Source organism: Prosopis cineraria, unplaced genomic scaffold (assembly GCF_029017545.1).
Source record: "Prosopis cineraria cultivar Desert tree isolate PC_DT_omini unplaced genomic scaffold, ASM2901754v1 PC5, whole genome shotgun sequence".
Classification (NCBI taxonomy): domain Eukaryota; kingdom Viridiplantae; phylum Streptophyta; class Magnoliopsida; order Fabales; family Fabaceae; genus Prosopis; species Prosopis cineraria.
The window spans coordinates 34,484,730-34,503,544 of NW_026555336.1; the positions used below are offsets into that span (position 1 = coordinate 34,484,730).

General features: G+C 35.1%; 3 protein-coding genes across 4 annotated transcripts; all 3 read left to right on the forward strand.

The window, feature by feature from the left end:
- Positions 1 to 4,305: 4,305 nt before the first annotated feature.
- LOC129311146 (uncharacterized protein At1g27050) lies at positions 4,306 to 5,562 on the forward strand. The gene is made up of 2 exons (XM_054953187.1): positions 4,306 to 4,730; positions 5,052 to 5,562. Exons 1-2 carry the CDS (start codon positions 4,434 to 4,436, stop codon positions 5,286 to 5,288), a joined length of 534 nt encoding a protein of 177 aa, XP_054809162.1. The 5' UTR covers positions 4,306 to 4,433; the 3' UTR covers positions 5,289 to 5,562.
- Positions 5,563 to 9,963: 4,401 nt separating this feature from the next.
- On the forward strand, positions 9,964 to 14,609 carry LOC129311144 (disease resistance protein RPV1-like). Of its 2 annotated transcripts, XM_054953185.1 has the most exons (5): positions 9,965 to 10,658; positions 10,797 to 10,978; positions 11,048 to 11,886; positions 11,992 to 12,291; positions 12,376 to 14,609. In XM_054953185.1, exons 1-5 carry the CDS (start codon positions 10,165 to 10,167, stop codon positions 13,924 to 13,926), a joined length of 3,366 nt encoding a protein of 1,121 aa, XP_054809160.1. In that variant the 5' UTR covers positions 9,965 to 10,164; the 3' UTR covers positions 13,927 to 14,609. The 2 variants fall into 2 exon arrangements, with proteins under 2 accessions (XP_054809159.1, XP_054809160.1); XM_054953184.1 differs by having other exon boundaries at positions 9,964 to 10,658; positions 10,797 to 11,886.
- Positions 14,610 to 15,834: 1,225 nt separating this feature from the next.
- Positions 15,835 to 18,518, forward strand: LOC129311145 (ultraviolet-B receptor UVR8). Its single transcript, XM_054953186.1, has 8 exons — positions 15,835 to 16,147; positions 16,282 to 16,437; positions 16,560 to 16,718; positions 16,946 to 17,113; positions 17,238 to 17,369; positions 17,467 to 17,553; positions 17,855 to 17,953; positions 18,033 to 18,518. Exons 1-8 carry the CDS (start codon positions 15,952 to 15,954, stop codon positions 18,221 to 18,223), a joined length of 1,188 nt encoding a protein of 395 aa, XP_054809161.1. The 5' UTR covers positions 15,835 to 15,951; the 3' UTR covers positions 18,224 to 18,518.
- The last annotated feature ends 297 nt before the right edge of the window (positions 18,519 to 18,815 follow it).

The window sequence follows — 18,815 nt, forward strand, 5'->3', positions numbered from 1 at the left end:
AATTTAAACCATTCAAAGCACATCTAGATAATTAATTTATAAAAAAATAAAAAATAATATTAAACTGAAACATCTAAATAAAATTCGTAATGTCCAAATTAGTAACTAACAGACATATTAAAAATATTATTTTTTTATAAATTTTTATTTTGAATAAAATGTGATTGTGTGTTTTGCAAATGAAGAGCCTTTTAATTTTCTACGTCTATCTCTTTCTGGCTATTAGATCAAAATTCATGATCAGGATGTTTTACTTGCCCACCACTGTAAATAAAACCGGTTTAATTGCAAAGAAAATCATGGCTATTTATTTTCTATTTCAAATTTAAGAACCCATCACAATCATGTTGCTTTATCACGCTAAATTAAAAGGGGAAAAATTACACCGACACAAGGTTTGACAAAATCATGCGCACACGCGCATATTCATTTTCAAAACACACACAACTTTGCCACAATAAATTAGTTTATGTTTAGCTGAAATTTAATTTCTGCATAGAAATATTTTTATTTTTATTTTTTTAAACCATCAAAGTTATTTTAGTATAAAAAATAGTCATTACCATTGTATAAAATATAAAAGTCTACCCCACAACGTTTGTTTTTTGGTCAAAAGTCTACCTCACAACGTTATTCATAAAAAGAATGAATTTGGTATTGCTGATTGTACTTTTGGGCTTTTGCCCCCTTGTTTACCAAAAGAAAAAAAAAAAGAAAGAAACGTATGAATTTGGGAAAAAAAAAAATTATTCATAACGCAACCCAGACAAGACAAAAAAATAATAATAAAGAAAGTCTTATATATATGTGTATATATTGCACAAAAGAAAGTCTATTTATTTATAATTTTAAAAATCATTCCACGAAAAAAAGTAATTTATTCAGTATAAGTTCTTATGTTTCTTTTAAATTTTAAGGATACCTCCTTTTGGGAAGTGTTTGAACTTTTAAGTGTGCCTCAAAATTTTAAAGAATAATGAGCAAATTGTTGCTTAAATTTTAAGTTAAATAGCATTATAGATCATGATTTTATTTATTGTATAAATTATTTACTAAAAAATTACAGAAAAAGGATAAAAAAATTATAATAAAGAACCTAAAAATTATAAAAAATGATCAAAAAAATTTTGGTCCTCTTTTGTTATTTTTTGATCAATTGACAATTAAAGTTAGTTTTTGCTAACAATAGGGTCAAATTGCACTATTTTTAAAATTTTAAAAAATAATTTATACAATAAATAAATTTAGAATTTATGTATTATTTTTAAAAATTAAAAAAATAATTTACATAATAAATAAATTTAGAATCTATGGTATTATTAAACCTAAAGTTTAATAAGGGATAATTTATTCATTTACTTTATTTTAAAATTGGTTTTTGAGCAGTACTTAAATTTTAATATGATGAATTCCACCCCTAAGGGCATTAATGAGGAAGAGGGCCCAAGGATTGCTCTTCTTTTCCAGGACTCCACTGTTGTAAATATAATTGAGTAATATGATTGAGTTTGCATAAATGCAAAAAAATGTGTTTAGAAAAGTATAGACATGTTTAAATTTAATCAACTTAAAATAGTCACGTAAAAAAAAGATATGCTCCCATTTTTCAGTTTCATCTTAACTTGTGTCTGTTCATCGGTTCATACTTTTATAGGGTGAGAATAAAGAAAATGTCATTGAAAGGACGATGATGAAGTGAGGTAATGCGCTTGATAAGCATTGTCTAGAGGGACTTTTCATTGCAAAGCTCTTTCGGTGTGCAATAGCAGATAGGTTCACACTAAAATTATGGTTTGGTAAAAATTACAACAAAATTCATTAAAAGATTACATTTGGATGAGGGAATTTTGACTGAGAATTTAAATTTAAAATCTTATATTTAAAATTCATCAATTCTAAATTTTTTATTTGGAGAATATATAAAATTTTAAGTTATAATATTAAAATCCTTTGTTTGTATCTCAAATAAAATTTAAAATTTAAAATTTAAAATTCTATATTTGAATTTAAAGGCAACTCAAACAACGTTAATGATTCGACTTTAGTCAAAGTTGATGATTCAATCCAAATTAAGGGTGGTAGCCTAACCTCAATCGACTTTGGCTATTTGAACCTAGACAACATCAATGATCTAGTCTCCATTATTAGTGATGGCTTGGTCCTGGTTGACATCAGTGACCTGATTCCAAACAATGCTTATGAATTAACAAGAGATGATTCCAACAATTTAAGGGTTGTGGATTGGACTTAGATGATGACACTAGACCATTTCTTATTAACTGGGGCTTTTAATGATGGATGATGAAAGTGGATGGAATGAAGATCGTAATCATAAATTGGTCCTAGATTATGATGGCTGTCAGGTCTTGGTTAGCACTGGCCGTGAGGTCTTGGTTGATGTCGACCTAGTCTCAGTCGACAATGATGGTCTGAACTTAGATACCATCAGTGGTCTAGTCTCGATTGGTAATAACATCTTGGTCCTGGTCGACATTGATGACCTTATCCCAAATATTGCTTACAAATTAGTGCAAGATGATTATAGTAATTCGAGGGCTATGAATTGGACTTAGATGACAACATTAGACCATTTCTTATTAATAGTGACTTTTAGTGCTGGACGATGAAAATGGACAAAATGAAGATGGTGATCATATACCAGTCCTAAACTATGATGTCGGTTAGGTCTTGCTTGGCGCTAGTTGTGAGGTCTTGGTGGACACCGACTCTTAGGCCCTAGTAACAACCGATGGTCTAATTTGGTCCCAATCACCATTATGTGATCCAACCTCAATTATAGCATATAGTTTGGTCTTAATTGGATGTTTGGTCACAATTGACATCAGCGGTCTAGTCCTAGTTGGTGTTGTTTATGCTATCTCGGTTAAAGTTGGCTATCTGATTTCGGCCGGGACCCATGGTCTGGTCCCTTTAAACATCTACCATCAGGTCTCAATTGACGCCAACTGTTTGATCCTAGCTATCGGTTACAGTGCAGTCCCTATCTATGCTAGCAATTAGGTCCAATTCAATGTTGAAGGTCTAATTTTGATGGATGTCAGCTAGAGGCAACGATATCGAAGTTAAAGAGGTTGTGAAGTCGATGAACGAACTAGAAGGAAGAGAGAATCTTCCATTGAAATATGAAATAATAAGAGTTTATAAAGCATTTAAAATATAAAAGGATTGAGATAGAATTTTGATTTGGATGTGGGTCAAATCCAAAATCCACACATTTATATGCATAACAATGTCTCCATCTCGAGTATTCTCTCTAGGCGGCGGGACTTAGGTATCGTCTTGGGCAATCAAGTTTTACGACACCTCCCTCTCCAACTTTCGCTAGGTGTTGAGGCATTGGTGTGGTGTCTCTGGTTTGCCGTCTTTTCTATTTCTTTGCATTTTTTGGTGGTTTTTTCTATGGAAGAGTCATTCATTGGTGTGGTAATAATCAATTCTTTAGGGTTTTCTAGCTTTTGTCTCTTCTTGGTGGTGTTATTGATAGGTGGTTGGACAGATCTAAATCTTTACACTTTGATTTGCATTTTTTGGGCGTGGAGAGCTTTAGTCATCTCTATTCTATTTTGCTTTATTTTTCTATTGGCTTTGGCTAACCTTATGTGGCGGCGGCAAATCTGGAGCGCTAGTGAAGGGACTTTTGCAATCCATTAGGCATGGCATTTTGATTTGTGGTCACCAATTTGTCTTCTTTCTCTTCTTGTTCTTACCTGGTTCGCTGGTACCCATGTTTATTTTGTTGTTATAGGGTCCTTGTCTTTTACAACCTTCTTGATTATATCTTTGTCGATAAAAAGGGGTACTTCGCTTCTTATGGCTTTGTTGCCTTTTGTGTTTTCTTTCTTGTGGGTTCTAAAGTGAACAATCAACGATGACAATGGCAAGAAAGCTCCCCTCTAGTTAGGGTTAGGGTTTTTTATGAGCTTGTTTATTTGGGCTTCTTTTAAAGGTTTTGTTTAGCTTTGTTATTTTGCCTTCTTTTGTTTAAATGATATTTGTCTTCTTCAATAAAAAAAATTAAATTTAAATTTAAATTCTCATGCATCCAAGTATAACATTAATAATTGTTAAGGATATTTTTTTGTTTTGGTTATTTGATTAACAAAAAGTATTATTATTCATGCATTAAGTTCCTGATTTCATATAATATACTTATATGATTTTAAAAATATTAATTTTTCTGCGATACGCGATATATCCTAGTCCTGAACCAGTCCTGAACCAGTCCTGAACCAGTGCACCACTCTCGCTTCACGCAGTCCAAATAAAGATAAAAAAAGAAATATTTTGCATACAAAATTTAAATAAACACAGAAATATTAGGCGTGAAGATCTTCAGGCTGGTGGACGAATATCGCCATGAGCCGCAAGCGAGAAAACCCTACTTTTCCCGCCACGCTCCGTACTCTCAGTCCATGCCCAAGAGGCGTCGACCTCTTCCCGATCCTGCTCTGGACCCTACCGCCGATGATGCCGCCAACAAGCACGCAACAAGACCGGCGCCGCCTTGCGCGGTGGTGGTTATGGGTCTCCCTTTGGACTGCTCTGTTCTCGATCTCAAATCCCGATTCGAAATCTACGGTCCCATTTCCCGCATCCGCATCGACCGTGACGGAGTTGGCTACATTACCTATCGGTCCAAGGAATCTGCCGATTCCGCCATAGCTGCTGCCGTTGACCCTTCCTTCGGCATCACCGTCAGCTCGAAAAGGGTACTTCGTGCTCCTTAACAGCTAGCTTCTTAAGAGGCGTATTTGCAGAATCTCTGATTTTAATCCTCCCCTATCCTGGGTTTCCGTAAAAAGTCAATTTCTCTTTTAATCCATGCACTAGCGATAGCAGTACCAAGTGTATATTATTAAACTTAAAACCACAACAAAATTTCAACCAAGTTGCGGGACTTTCTGACAAATTTTTCACTTGAACACATTAAAGATAAAGGTCTCAATGTTGGTTCGAGTTTAATTGGAGGAAGGGGTTTTAATTCCATAATTGTTTTGGATGTTGAAGACTAAGAGAAGCGTACCTCACAGGTGCAGGTATTGTGGGCGACTGATCCTCTGGCCTTGTGGAGGGAAGGAGTAGGTAACAGTAACAAGGAGAAGGGATCGATGTCAAAACTTGTGCGGGCTGAGATACCTTTGAGCAGACATGGAAGAAGTAATAAACTCGCCTCAGCTATAGTGAATCCCAAAAATAGTGAGTCTGGCTCAAGTCGAGACGTGCCTTTCCCGGCCAGAGAAATCGTCGCTTATGATGACATTCTGTAGCCAACGGGTTATCCCAGTTTGTATTGTAACAATTATTCATAGATTAGTTTTAGAAATTATAATTTTTTAAAATTATTCTCAGAAGTAAGTAACTAGCGAAAGCTGAAAGCGCAAGTCTGAAATTTTCTATCCGTAGTGGAGAGTTGTTACATGGATCTGGTATTACCGTTTGAGGTTTTCTACGTGTAATGTATTTCAAGATGTACAATGCGCTTCTATTATTGTTCAGGTAAATTTTAATTCAGCAAGTTAGCAGGAATGATTTCTTCTACAACTTGAGCCATTTCTTTTTCTGTAATTCATACTTCAGGCTGGTTTGAGTCTAGTTAAGTTTAATTTTTAAATTTTAACGTTGATACTGGGAACTGGGAACACATTGCATGGCTGATCACTGATAAGGGAAGGAATGAACAGTTATAGACACATGTGAGTGTGCACACCACCGTGGTTTACATTGAAGTTTTCCCTCTACTCTGCTGGAGCATTCATCAGAGTAAAGGGACCAGTTAACATGCAGTACATGGTGATTGGCTACAATTGTTCTGCAAATTTGTGCATGCGTGCTTTTGGATCTCCTGGAGTGTGAAGATCATTTTCCAGATGCTGCTTCGATTGTATTATTACCACAATTTTGTTTAGTGTGACCCAATTTTGAGATGGCAATTGTTGAATCATTTGAGCTCATTGTACATGTCACTGTTGTAGTTTGTATCTTAGGACTTCTAAAAGTACTTAAAATTGGATCGGATGAGTCCTTGAAGGGGTTAAAATCTTGATTTAAGAATTAATAATAAAAATTATAGTCGATTCATATTTAAATCAATTATAAATAAAATATTTCATTCAATTAGTTGAAATATTAATTTAATAGTTTATTAATTCAATTAATTGATATGACTTGAATTTTGATACTATGTGTAATCATTAATATAATAATAACAAGTCTTATTTTACTAGGTGAAGTTGGTTATATAGATTATATATAATTGTTAATAGTACAATTTTTTTTTTCCTTTGGGGTGAAGAATCCAATCTTTCACCTTAATCATTGGAAACAAAATTTGAGGAATATAAACGCATGAATTTAACATGTCACACTGAACAAAAAATAATAATAATTTTCAAGTACATTTGATAAATGGCTACTACAATTTTTCGAAGTGCATAAAAAGGAAGTTTGTTAGAAATATGAGATTGAGACGCCAAAAAGAGCAAACATTGTACTGTTATATTAGTTATCAGGGGGAATTAATGTTTTGGATTTGGTCCATATAATTTATAGTGTTTTTGAAGTAGGTTCCTTCGCTTCAATACTTGAAGCCAGTCCCTAAATGGTGTGACAATGATAGATGGGGTCCTAACGAAATTAAAATCAAAATCATGCTTACGTGACAAACATTTGTGTAATTTGCAGCTGAGTCACATCAAATCAGGTTAAATTAAATAAAGTCACAAAATCCGTTTCAAAAGCCCGAACCCGACCCATTATAATTGGGATTTGAGAATGAGAACTCATCACATGCCACGGGGCGAAACAAATAGGAAAAATCACAATTAAAGGGCTTATAAAAATTCAATGATAATTACAAATTCAAAATTATTGAAATCCTAGTAAGAAATTATGACTCTTACTTGCAATGAATTATTTTTTGTTGATTAACCTGATATTTAAAGTAAATTTTTATAAATTTTAAACTAATATTATAAAGATTTTCAATTATTTTTTTTGGTTGATTTCTCAAGTGATATCAAAAAATATAAGTGATTAGCTTTGTGATTTACAGCTGACTCTCATAAGTTTTCAATTGACATTATAAATAATTTCAAGTATAATTTGCAAATTTTTTAAATAATTTATCTATATATTAATATAAAAAACTCATTAGCTTGTGAGTCACAACTAACTTTTATAAATTTTCAATTAACATTAAAATAATTTTAAATATATATTTTTTATTTTTTAAATAGTTTATTTATATAATGACAACAAAAAATTAAGATTTATAACTGACTTTCGTACATTTTTAATTGAAATGTAATTTATTAATTCCTCAACTAACTATTCACGTTTTTTAATTGCAGTAATTTAATCACGACTCACGTTATCTTCGCCTCTAGGATCCTCATTAGCCCCTTTATTTACCATTAACATTAAAATATTTTGCTTTTGAGATTCCAAAGCTGACATTTACATCTTCAACTTACCTACGGCCAATTTTTTAGACTGACATAAAGAAAATGTAGAAAATGAAAAAATAATTTTAAATTCCATGCATAATCCTTACTCTTTCGTGTCTTCGCTTTCTATGTGCGTGACAACACTTTTGCTTTCGAAGAAAATTAGAGCCTTAATTACTCAATAATCACAATTAATATTCTCAAACCATTAGATATTGTAAATTATTGAAGAAGCCTAGGGGCCAAATAAAGCCCATAAAGAGCAAAAGGAAAAAAAGAAAGGAAGTATTTTTGCCTCGGAGTCAAAAAGTGTTCGTGTTGAAGAATTTTCACCGTTGGCTTTATGGAAATTTCTTTTCACTTCTAAAAAACAAGTAAAAATGAATCTTTTTTTTTTTACTTGGAGTCAAAAAGAATTCCTACTGATGAATTTTTACCATTCCTTTTTTTTGGATACAAAGCCAAGCAAAAGCTTGGAAGAAAGCAAAAAGAAAAAAAAGGCAAAGAGAACAAATGAAATAAAGACTAGGCAAAGCGTTTGTCCTCTAAAAACATGCTAAGACAGCTAATCGGAACACTAGGCACCCAACTAATCTCTAAATGTCCACTATGGCCAAGTTTGGCCATGTAATCTGCACATTGAATGATGCTTCTGTGTGTATGGTTGAGTTCCACTCCATCATTGAGAAACAAAATATCCCTGATATAAGCTAGATCATTGTGAAGGTGATGATCTGTGGCGCTATCACGCTGGAATGTGCTGAGAGCATTTACAGAATTAGAATAAAGCCTTAGCCAGTGAAGGTTCAGCTTTTGACATACTTCAAGACCAGTCTTAATTGCCATGATCTCAGCATCAGTTATTGGACATTGGCCTAAGGTTTTATGGAAGCCCATTATCCATTCCTCTTTATGGTTTCTAATTACTCCTCCACAAGTAGCATTTTGGTAGCTTCGAACAGAGGCATCCACATCAACACGAAAATGAGACTCAGGGGTGGAGTCCATACCTCTTCATGTTTGCGGAAGTTGTGGGTGAAGGAGTTCATCTTGAGACATCTGCCCCATTAACAAATGTAAGCACTTATGTAGTATTTCATTGGGAGTTGGGTTGAGGCTTTCAAAGATAAATCTGTAACGAGAAGTCTATAACTCCCTACAGATCAGGCTAAAAATGCGAGTCCATGGCCACTTGCGAAATTTTACTCGTTCTGGGTTGTGCTTGATATTCCGTTTTAGCCAGCCCTGCAAGTTACTGGAAAAGAAAAGGTTAAGACAGTTAGTATTTAAGATTTCCTTCCAGTGTTTTCGCTCTATCACAGTCACGCACAATATAAACGACGCTCTCCTCACAGCCACATCCAAAAGCACAAAGAGAATTATTAGTGAGACCTCTCTTGGCTCTAAGAGAATTTGTGGCTATTCTCTCATAGGCCATTTGCCACAAGAAAAATTTGACCTTTTTTAGGACATGCCACCTCCAAAGTTTGTGCCAATAGTGGATCTAGTTCATGCTGGTTGTGTGGGTGGTGAAATCATAGGCATTTTTGATTGAAAATTTTCTATCTGTGGCAAGGCTCCACCATATTTGATCATCTCGCAAAGTGGAAGGGCGTTTGATTTGCAAGATAGTAGAAATAACCTATGGGCGAAGGAAATTTGTTCGATAAACCGAATTCCAGGCACCACTTGGGGTAACATGGTCAGATACACGCTCAGTTGTGTGAATCTAATCTATATTTCTTACCACATAATGAATAAGAGGTTTGGCCAAGGGGGTCCATAGATCGGTCCAAAAGCTTGTGTTGCGTCCATTATTTATCTTCTTGCCAATTCCGGAGAGGAAAATATCCCAAATGCCATTTACCGATCTCCAAGTTAAAGAGGAGTTCCATTTCCTGGCTATGTTGGGCATGATTTGACCACCACATTTGTATTTGGATGTTAGACAATTGACCCCAATGCCTCCGGTTTAGTGACTAAACCCCAACAAAACTTCAACATGAGGGCTTGATTCTGTTTATGCAAGGATTTAATACCAAGTCCACCATCACGTTTCTTTTTGGTGACTTGGTCCCAAGCAACAAGGTGAAGCTTGCGTGTTTCATCGTCTTGAGACCATAGGAAATTCCTGCTGAGTTTTTCAAGTTCTTGTAAAACCCCTTTTGGTAGGAGGAAGGATTGCATTTGGTAGGTCGGTATTGCAGACAGGACAGCTTTGATAAGGACAGATCGACCAGCCATATTTAGGATTTTGCTATTCCAGCCAGTAAGTCATTTGCGGACCTTGTGGACTTAGATTTTTCCAAATTTTTCCCATTGCTACCGACGACTTATTTGGTGTTGAATGTGAACGAGTTGGACACGGGCTACTTGTAAGACATTTTTCAGTAGGGCCGAGCGAACTTGCCGAGTTGACTTCAAGACTTGAACCTAAGATCTTATCAAGCCATTCTCACCAGTCACCAAGCTCATCTTCCTCATTCTTTAAGAACCTCAATCCAATTTACCTCATGCCACTCTACCGTCTTCTTGAACGCTATTCTTCACTTTTAGTTTACTTTTAACTGAATTAGTTTTAATTTGTTCTGTATGTAGTTTGTGGAAAATATCGAGATTTGCATGCTTGTGTAGAGGAATTAGCATCCTGATCTATCAGCAATAATTAGCACCCCATTAATATAATTTCTCTCCAGTAATGTCTGCTTCTGCCTCTTCTTCTTCTTCCTCCCATGTTGCTGGGGCGAAATATGATGTATTCATTAGCTTTAGAGGTTCAGACATCAGATATGGTTTCCTTAGCCATTTGAAAAGGGAGCTGCGTCGAAAGCAAATAAATGTCTATGTCGATGAGATGCTCCAGAGTAGAGATGAAATATCATTAGCACTTGTTAAAGCAATAGAAGGATCAACCATTTCTTTGGTGGTATTCTCAAAAGACTATGCTTATTCCAACTGGTGCTTGCAGGAGCTTGTCAAAATCATGGAGTGCCATGAAGTCAATAAACAGATTGTAATACCAGTTTTCTACTTTGTAGATCCATCAGATGTTAGGTATCAAAAAGGCATTTATGCAGATGCTTTTGCTAGACATGAATACAAGTTCAAGGATGACATGGAGAAGCTTCAGCTTTGGAGATCTGTCTTGAACCAAACTGCCAACTTATCTGGCTATCATTCATCAAATTTCCGGTATGATTTTATTGTTCATTTGGGGTTACCTCAGATTTCCATAAAAAATGTTAAGAAATGATGTGTGTTTGCATATTATTTCTATCACGTGTATCTACTGACATTTTTCTTTTTAATTTCTTCTTTTTTACTTGCCAGAAACGAATCTGAATTCATTGACAAAATAATCGAAGATGTATTGAAAAAGTTGCAAGACAAAGAATCAATTGAGCCAAAACGTCTTGTTGGATTTGAAGAAAATTTGGCAAGTGTTGAATCATTTATGAAAGTTGACTCACAAGAAGTTCAAATTCTTGGAATTTGGGGTATGGGAGGCATAGGTAAAACAACACTTGCTCGTGCTGTATTTGAAAAATTTTCCCCTCAATTTGAATGTTATTTCTTTGCAGAAAATGTGAGAGAAGAATCACGAAAAACTAACGGATTAGCTTCTTTGCTTAAAATAATTCTTTCTGCACTACTAAATGAAGAAAATATTATGAAAGGTGGACCCAGCTTGGTAACTAAGAGAAGGCTACCTAGAAAAAGAGTTCTTTTAGTGCTTGATGATGCGGACACTCCCAACCATTTACAGTATCTGATTGGAGATAATCTACACTTGGGATTAGGTAGCAAAGTTATAATAACAAGTAGAGACAGGCATGTTCTTATTAGTGGAGGGGTTCATGAAATACATGAAGTCAAAGAATTGAACCTGGAAGAATCACTTCAACTTTTCTGTTTGCATGCTTTCAAGCAAGGCCTTCCCAAAACTGGATATGAGGAGTTATCTGCACAGGCAATTGAATATGCTAAAGGCATTCCTTTAGCATTAAAAGTTTTGGGTTCATATCTGAATTCTAGAAAGAGAAGAACGTGGAAAAGTGCTCTGAAAAAATTCCAACAGTATCCCAATGCAGAAATTCAAGATGTGCTGAAGGTGAGTTATAATGGACTAGACAAAGTAGAAAAGAGCATATTTTTGGACATTGCATTCTTCTTCAGAGGAGTACAAAAAGATGATATTGTAAGGGTGCTAGATGCTAGCGACTTCTACACAGATTGTGGAATAGATAATCTGCTAGATAAATCTCTCATAACTATTTCAAGAGACAATGTAATAGAAATGCATGATTTGCTGCTAGAAATGGCTAAAGAAATAGTTCGTGAAGAATCTACAGAACAACCTGAAAGGCGAAGTCGACTAAATGATGCAACAGAAATTTGTGATGTTTTAGAAAATAGCACGGTAAAAGAGACGAGTGCTAACTCCTTTTCTTTCCCAATTCGTTATTTCATTTGATGAATTTCTAGTCTTTATTTATATAATTTTATCCGAATTTTGTTATTTTAGGGATCTGATGTGATTGAAGGCATTATCTTACACCTCCATCAAATCAAAGAGTTGCACATCAGCGCTGATTCTTTTAAAAAAATGGGTAATCTAAGATTTTTGAAGATATATTTTTCTTGGGCCAATGAGAGATATAAAGTGAATCTTCCTTTTGGTTTGGAGGCACTTTCTAGTAGGCTGAGGTACTTTTGTTGGGAAGGATATCCTTTGGAATCTCTGCCATTGGGTTTTTCTCCTGCAAAACTTGTTGAGATTCATATGCAATATAGCCAAGTTAAAAAACTATGGGATGGTGTGCAGGTAAGTATATGCTAATTTATGTTTCAATCTTCAGTCGAACTGAATTTCGATTTTCGACCAACTCTCCTCTTCTATTCCCTACAGGATCTGGCGAATTTGAAGATAATAGATATGTCTTCTTCTTACCACTTGATGGAAGTTCCTGATTTTTCCATGGCATGTAATCTTGAAATAGTAAACCTCTCGTCCTGTTTTAGATTGGGTAGTGTCCATCCATCCATCCTATCTCTCCATGGACTTGTTTCTTTGGATCTAAGCAGCTGCCACGAAATAAAGAGTTTTTACAGCAAGAATCATTTGAAATCTCTCAAGTATCTCCACCTGAAATGCTGTGGTCGTCTCAAGGAATTTTTGTTATCATCAAATGAAATGGCGGTTTTGAATTTACAAGCTACTGATATCGAAACATTGAACTTGCCAATTGGGAGGTTCAATAAACTTGAAGAGCTATATCTAGGTGGGGCTCTAAGGAGTTTTCAAATTAAAGAGCTCCGTTGCTTGTCATCTCTTAAGATATTTTCTCTTTTTCATTTTAGAAGAGGAATTGACAAAATGACACTACAAATCCTGTTTGATGCCTTGCGTTCTTTGGAAGAATTATCTTTGACAGATTGTGAGTTGTCTGAAATTCCCGAGAATATTTGTGCCTTATCATCGTTGAAGATTCTTTCACTAGAAGGAAACAGTATGAAGAGTTTGCCTACAAGCATCAAGCACCTTTCTGAGCTTAAAAAAATTTATTTGAGCCGATGCAATAGGCTTAGGTCCTTACCAGAATTCTCACCTTCAATCACTCATTTTTATGTCGATGAATGCAAATCGTTGAAGACCACCGATTTCTTCAGGTTCAGGCGGACAACTTTAAAGCTTGATCACGATAAAGAAGAGCAATGGTTCTTTTCATGTCAGAATTCTGTGAGACTGGGATCGGATAAGCGTGATATTACGGAATTTACCCAATTCTCACTGATGCGAGCAATGTATAACAATTTTTCTGATGCTAGGGTTTGTTACCCCGGAAGCACAATTCCAAAGTGGTTTAGATATACTCAGACGAGGAAGACTTCCATTGCTATTGAACTTGAACCTGCTTGTTCTGACCAATTATTGGGTCTTGTTTGTTGCTGTGTTCTTCATCCATTGGACTCACCGGACGGCTCATCAATATATTGGAAATTCCAGTTCGAAGAAGATGAGATCAATTATGGGCTCGGGAAGGTGTTCCCGTTCCTCAAGAAATTGAATATGGATCATGTTTTTCTGTGGTATGATCCATGGGAACGCATATTAAAGGAAACTCGAAGGAGAGGATATGATCAGGGGACCCCTTCTAAGTTTGTTTCTGAGTTCTGCACTGGAGATGCATTTGATCCCAGGACTTTCAGTTATGACTTGATAAAAGCTTCTGGAATTTGCCCTATATATGCCTCGGAATTACACAGGATGGTTCAACAAATGGAATCAGAGCTGGACAAGGGCACAAGCACAACAACAAAGCGATCTCATAGTTTTGATGATTTACTGCCCAACACTATTGGAGCTGGTGTTGGAGGCTCCTTTTTCGAGAACCAAGACCTGCAAAAATTTGTACGCATGATGAAACAGAAGCACTTGAGAGCAATGCAGTTTCTATAAAAGTGGTACATTACATGAAAAAGAGGCTCCCCTGCTGAAACATGCCAATGGTATCCTTCTCTAATTTCATACGAGCAATGAATAAATATTATCATGCTTTAAGAAATAATATCATACTGTATTTTGAATGGAGTGAATACTCTATCATTTGTCTAATTCTCTTTATACGCAATAATCTCATTCTTTTTACCAAAAATTAGAGTCTAATTTTTTTTTTTTCGCTTGTTTCTATGAGCGGGTTTCTGTTCAGAGAACTTTGAATGTTGTATCTCCAACTGCTATGAGCAATAATCTCATTCTTTTTACCAAAAATTATATCTTTGAAGGGGAGATCCCTTGTTTTGGTTTCTTGAGATTGCTTCCACACTCCACAAATTGATCTCGAGCCTTCTAAAAGTCCGAAGGGTATATTCCTAGTTTAGAACAGAAACCCGCATTCCAGTTAGCTTGTGTTTCATCCTCTTCTAATACAAGAAAATGTACAGGGTAGTAAGCTATTGTTTTGGTGGACCTCAATGTGTTTCAGACTCAGTTTCTGCAATAACCTTTTGAAGAGTGATTATGTATTATTCCAGTTGAGTGGTTAATCATCTGCACTTAAGCTCAGTTCTTTTATATCTTCTTTAAATTTCTTCTTAGTAATTATATAATGTGGTCACGTAAATGTCTTCTTACTTAACATGGGAAGCAGCTGCAGCCAGAACATGTACTTGGCTTCTACCTGACTTCTGAGTTTTGAAACAAGTTTTATTTGATCTACTTGCGGAGCCAGAGCTCTGCTTTCAACAAAAATTTCCTCGACATCGAAAATTTTCAGTTTTTTGGGCACAATGCTATAAACCGAGCATTTTACCAATATGCTACGACATTCAAAGGGATAGGCTTCTATGTAGTTGTGACTTGTGAGGGGTTTATCTTTTATCCTTAATATTTAAGGAGATGATTGTTGTTTTCATTAAATCTTCTTATACTCACAAATAAAATTGATATGCCTTTTTTCAACTTAACTTTAACATCAAAGTCGCTTCCCCCCAATTGCTATACAAGAAAGGGTAGTGTTATAATTGAAAAAAAAAATTTGAAAAAATTTGAAATATACTTACTGAAAAAATCAACTCAAAAACATTTTAAGTCCAACTAAGTATATCATTTGGAATTTATTGTTGAGGTCACAACCATAATTTTGTAAAAATATATCTAAATACTCATGTTACATGTTAAAATTAATTATGAATTTAAAATTATATTTTAAAAAAAATCCAAACATCCAGTATACATAATAAAATTAATTATGAATTCAAAATCATGTTATTCTTAAAAATACACAATCACATTTTATAATGTTAAAATCAATTATGAACTCAAAAAATGTGATTTATAAAATAATTTATATAATTTTTGAATACATTTTTAGAAAAGTATAGTTGAAAATTTGAATTGAAAAATAACTAATAATAACTTATGAGATAATAATGGGTTCATAATTGATTTTGAAATGTATAAAAGTATTTGTATATTTTAAAAAAAATCATGATTTTAAGTTCATAATTAATCTTGATATGTATAATATATATTTTTTTAAAAACATGATTTTGAATTCATAATTAATTTTAATATATAATAAAGATGTTTGAATATATTTTCACAAAATCATGATTGGACTTACTTTTCAATTATACTTTTTAATCTTGATTAAAATTAATTTTATAAATCAATTATATGCCTCATAACATAATTAATCATATCAATCAAATTTTTTATAATTAATTATACTCAATTAAAATTCAAACACACCCAAATCCAGCTCCTTCTAAAATCTCAATATAAGATGGTGAAATAAAGTTAAATAATTCTTATATTCGTTTAAAATACAAAAATCGTAAACAGTCGAGTTCGAACTTGGAAACATTAACCGAAATAGACCCTCGATGGGTAGTCTTCTTAATCAGCTGTTCCGAGTTCCTGCTCTCCGGAAACGCAAAGAAAATCTATTCGGAAGCAGAGTGGCGGGCGGGCCGAAAGGTGATGGAAGAAGACGAACGGAAAGAGAAAGAAAAAGAAAAACAGCGAATCTGGAGTTGGGGTGCCGGAACCGACGGCCAGTTGGGCACCGGCAGCCTCCAAGACCATACCCTCCCGCAACTCCTCCACCTTCCGTCCGTCGCGTCCCCCATCTCCTCCCTTGCCTGCGGCGGCGCTCACGTCATGGCCTTAACTTCCGGTATCTTCTCTCTCTTACTTCATTCGCTGATTCACCAAGTTTTGCTTGGTGCTGTTAAATGGTTTCTCTTTAATCTATTGATCAATTCAAAGCTTAAATTTTTATGCTTACGCAAATTTTATTGTGCATTGAAGGAGGGAAGGTCCTGACATGGGGTAGGGGAAGTTCTGGGCAGCTAGGCCTAGGAGAGGTTGTTAGTTATGCCTTGAATCCCAAGCCTGTGACATCCTTGGACGACTACTTCATAACCCGTGTCTCTGCTGGTTGGAGCCACTCTGCTTTTGTTTCAGGTTTGCCCTCTCCTCTGTTGTCTGTCTCCTCTCGGTTTCACATATTGATTTTACTATTATTATGTTGTTTTGTCTCAATGAAGTTACATTTTGGTCTGTTCTTTGATTCTGGTTCTCCCCAGATAGTGGGTGTCTATTCACTTGTGGGGACGGCTCATTTGGTCAGCTTGGACATGGTGATCACACCTCTCACTGCTCGCCTGTTAGAGTGACTTGCTTTGTTGATCACTTTATTGCCCAAATAGCTTGTGGCATGCGCCATTCCATTGTCTTGCTCAAAGGTGTTCAATTGGTCAATGCTTTAGAACTACACACACACACACACACACACACACACACATGCACTCTTGGAGTTTGTGTTGTTCTTGTTTCTCAGGGCAGTGTTGTCTGATATCTAGTAACACAGATAGGTGGACTTAATTCTAATCAGATTTTAGGTATATATAAGTTTAGCAACTACTATATATGTGGCGTGTGATTGAACTGCTAAAGGGTCATTGTGATACAGGTAGCTCGACGAATCAAGTTTATGGATTTGGATCAGGCAAGCGTGGTCAATTGGGTATCTCAAAAGATAAGATCAAATCCATCGGTGTACCTGAAGTTATTAGTGAACTTGAAGATAAGGAAATTGTTGAGGTTGCTGCAAACGGAGATCATAGTGCTGCAATATCTTGTAAATCCACATCCTCCCTCTTACCTAATATGAGTATAAATTAGAGTTGAAAGACTAATTAATTACATATAAATGTTCTTCAAATAAATACATACATCGTTTTCTGTGATTTTTATTGCATCAGTTGGCGGCCATCTTTACATGTGGGGAAGAGGATTCAAAGGTGTTGCGGATGCTCACTCTCCTCAACGCATAAATTCTTCTCTGAGATTTGCCAAAGCTGCTCTTGGATGGAACCACGCTTTAGCTTTAACTGGTATTTCTAGACGCTTCTTAAACTTTCTGATCCTTCTGTTTTGGTAGCCTCCTTTTCTAGTCAGAAACATGTTTTTGCGGTTGAAATATTTGTATAGGTGAGGGGGAAGGTTTCATGCTTGGCGGTAACCACCTTGGAGTGCTTACAGATCCTCAGAGTTTGGACTCAGCAAAGCAATTACCTGGTAATGAATTTTAGTACCCATGCATTAAAAGGAATTTTCAGGATTCAAAGGGTTTCATCATGTTAAAGTTATTGTTTTTATTCTTATCTCACACTTACAAATGAGTATGTCAGTCCCTCTGCAAGACAGTGGAGATTGGAGAGTGAAACTGACAGAGAAGGGAATCACAAGCTAAAACTTTGCATGGACTCTACTGCAAATTGATATTGGACAGATGCAGATTTTTTTAAAAAAAGAAAAAACTTACAGTATTTCTTTTTGAATAAATTCTAAATGTGCTTTTTCAAATATTTTCTTGCAGTAAATATAAAAGAAGGCAATCTGGAAAAGGTCCCAGGTCTCAATGGAGTGAAGATTGTTGATGTAGCTGCTGGAGCAGAACACTCTGCCCTAGTCACTGGCAAGATCTATATTGTCTACTTCTTGTGGCTATTAATATTTGCAGAAACATACTGACTGTATCTTGTAATTAATTTCAGAGAACAGAGAAATAAAGACTTGGGGTTGGGGCGAGCATGGGCAACTTGGCTTGGGTGATTCGTGTGACCAAACAAGTCCACTCACGGTGAGTCTGGGCTGTGAATTGGATGAAGCAGAATCAATCAGAGTTTTCTGTGGGAGTGGCTTCACCTATGCTTTAACCATGCCCTATAATACTTCACTACAGTGAGATGCTAATTTAATGTGAACGTCTCTGTAAAGAAATTTTAATCCATTAGCTTGGTTTTTAGTCCTAAAACACAAATGGCAGTTCCAAGATTTACCCACTTCGGTGCAACTGATATTTTAGGATCAGGCTGACACGCTCCCTTGCGCCAAAAGAAAATTTAGTGAGTCAACTTGGATTTTTCTTCTTGTTTTTCCCTCTGTGAGAATGGACAAACCATCCAAAATTTTGTTACTGTTGATTAATCAATATTTGAGCCAGAGTCAGCCCTAATTAAAAGGAAATTTTCTAACGTGAATTTTTTTTTTTTTTGGTTATACGATATTCCAACTTGAAACCTTATTGAAAAGTCTCAAGTTCTTTACCACTCATTCTAATTGTGGTCACCCACAATATATAGCATTTGAAAAGAAATGAGATGCTACTCATAGTCCTATACATAACAGGTATGAGGAAATGACAATAAAACTTTTTCAAGTTATGTAAATAACAATTTTATCTCTCGAAATGTTATAATATTAAGTGTCTTCATTGTCAATAGTTTTTTTTAGAGAAAAAGTCATTTACTTTTATTGATAAATTGTTATTTTTTATT

Bases quoted from the DNA above. Each gene is read 5' to 3' on its own strand.
- LOC129311146 (XM_054953187.1), top strand. From the start codon at position 4,434: ATGCCCAAGAGGCGTCGACCTCTTCCCGATCCTGCTCTGGACCCTACC. The intron at 4,731-5,051 runs GTACTTCGTGCT...CGTACCTCACAG, and splicing joins TCACCGTCAGCTCGAAAAGG to GTGCAGGTATTGTGGGCGAC.
- LOC129311144 (XM_054953184.1), top strand. From the start codon at position 10,165: ATGTCTGCTTCTGCCTCTTCTTCTTCTTCCTCCCATGTTGCTGGGGCG. The intron at 10,659-10,796 runs GTATGATTTTAT...TTTACTTGCCAG, and splicing joins TATCATTCATCAAATTTCCG to AAACGAATCTGAATTCATTG. The intron at 11,887-11,991 runs GTAAAAGAGACG...TTGTTATTTTAG, and splicing joins ATGTTTTAGAAAATAGCACG to GGATCTGATGTGATTGAAGG.
- LOC129311145 (XM_054953186.1), top strand. From the start codon at position 15,952: ATGGAAGAAGACGAACGGAAAGAGAAAGAAAAAGAAAAACAGCGAATC. The intron at 16,438-16,559 runs GTTTGCCCTCTC...GGTTCTCCCCAG, and splicing joins CCACTCTGCTTTTGTTTCAG to ATAGTGGGTGTCTATTCACT. The intron at 17,954-18,032 runs GCAAGATCTATA...AATTAATTTCAG, and splicing joins ACACTCTGCCCTAGTCACTG to AGAACAGAGAAATAAAGACT.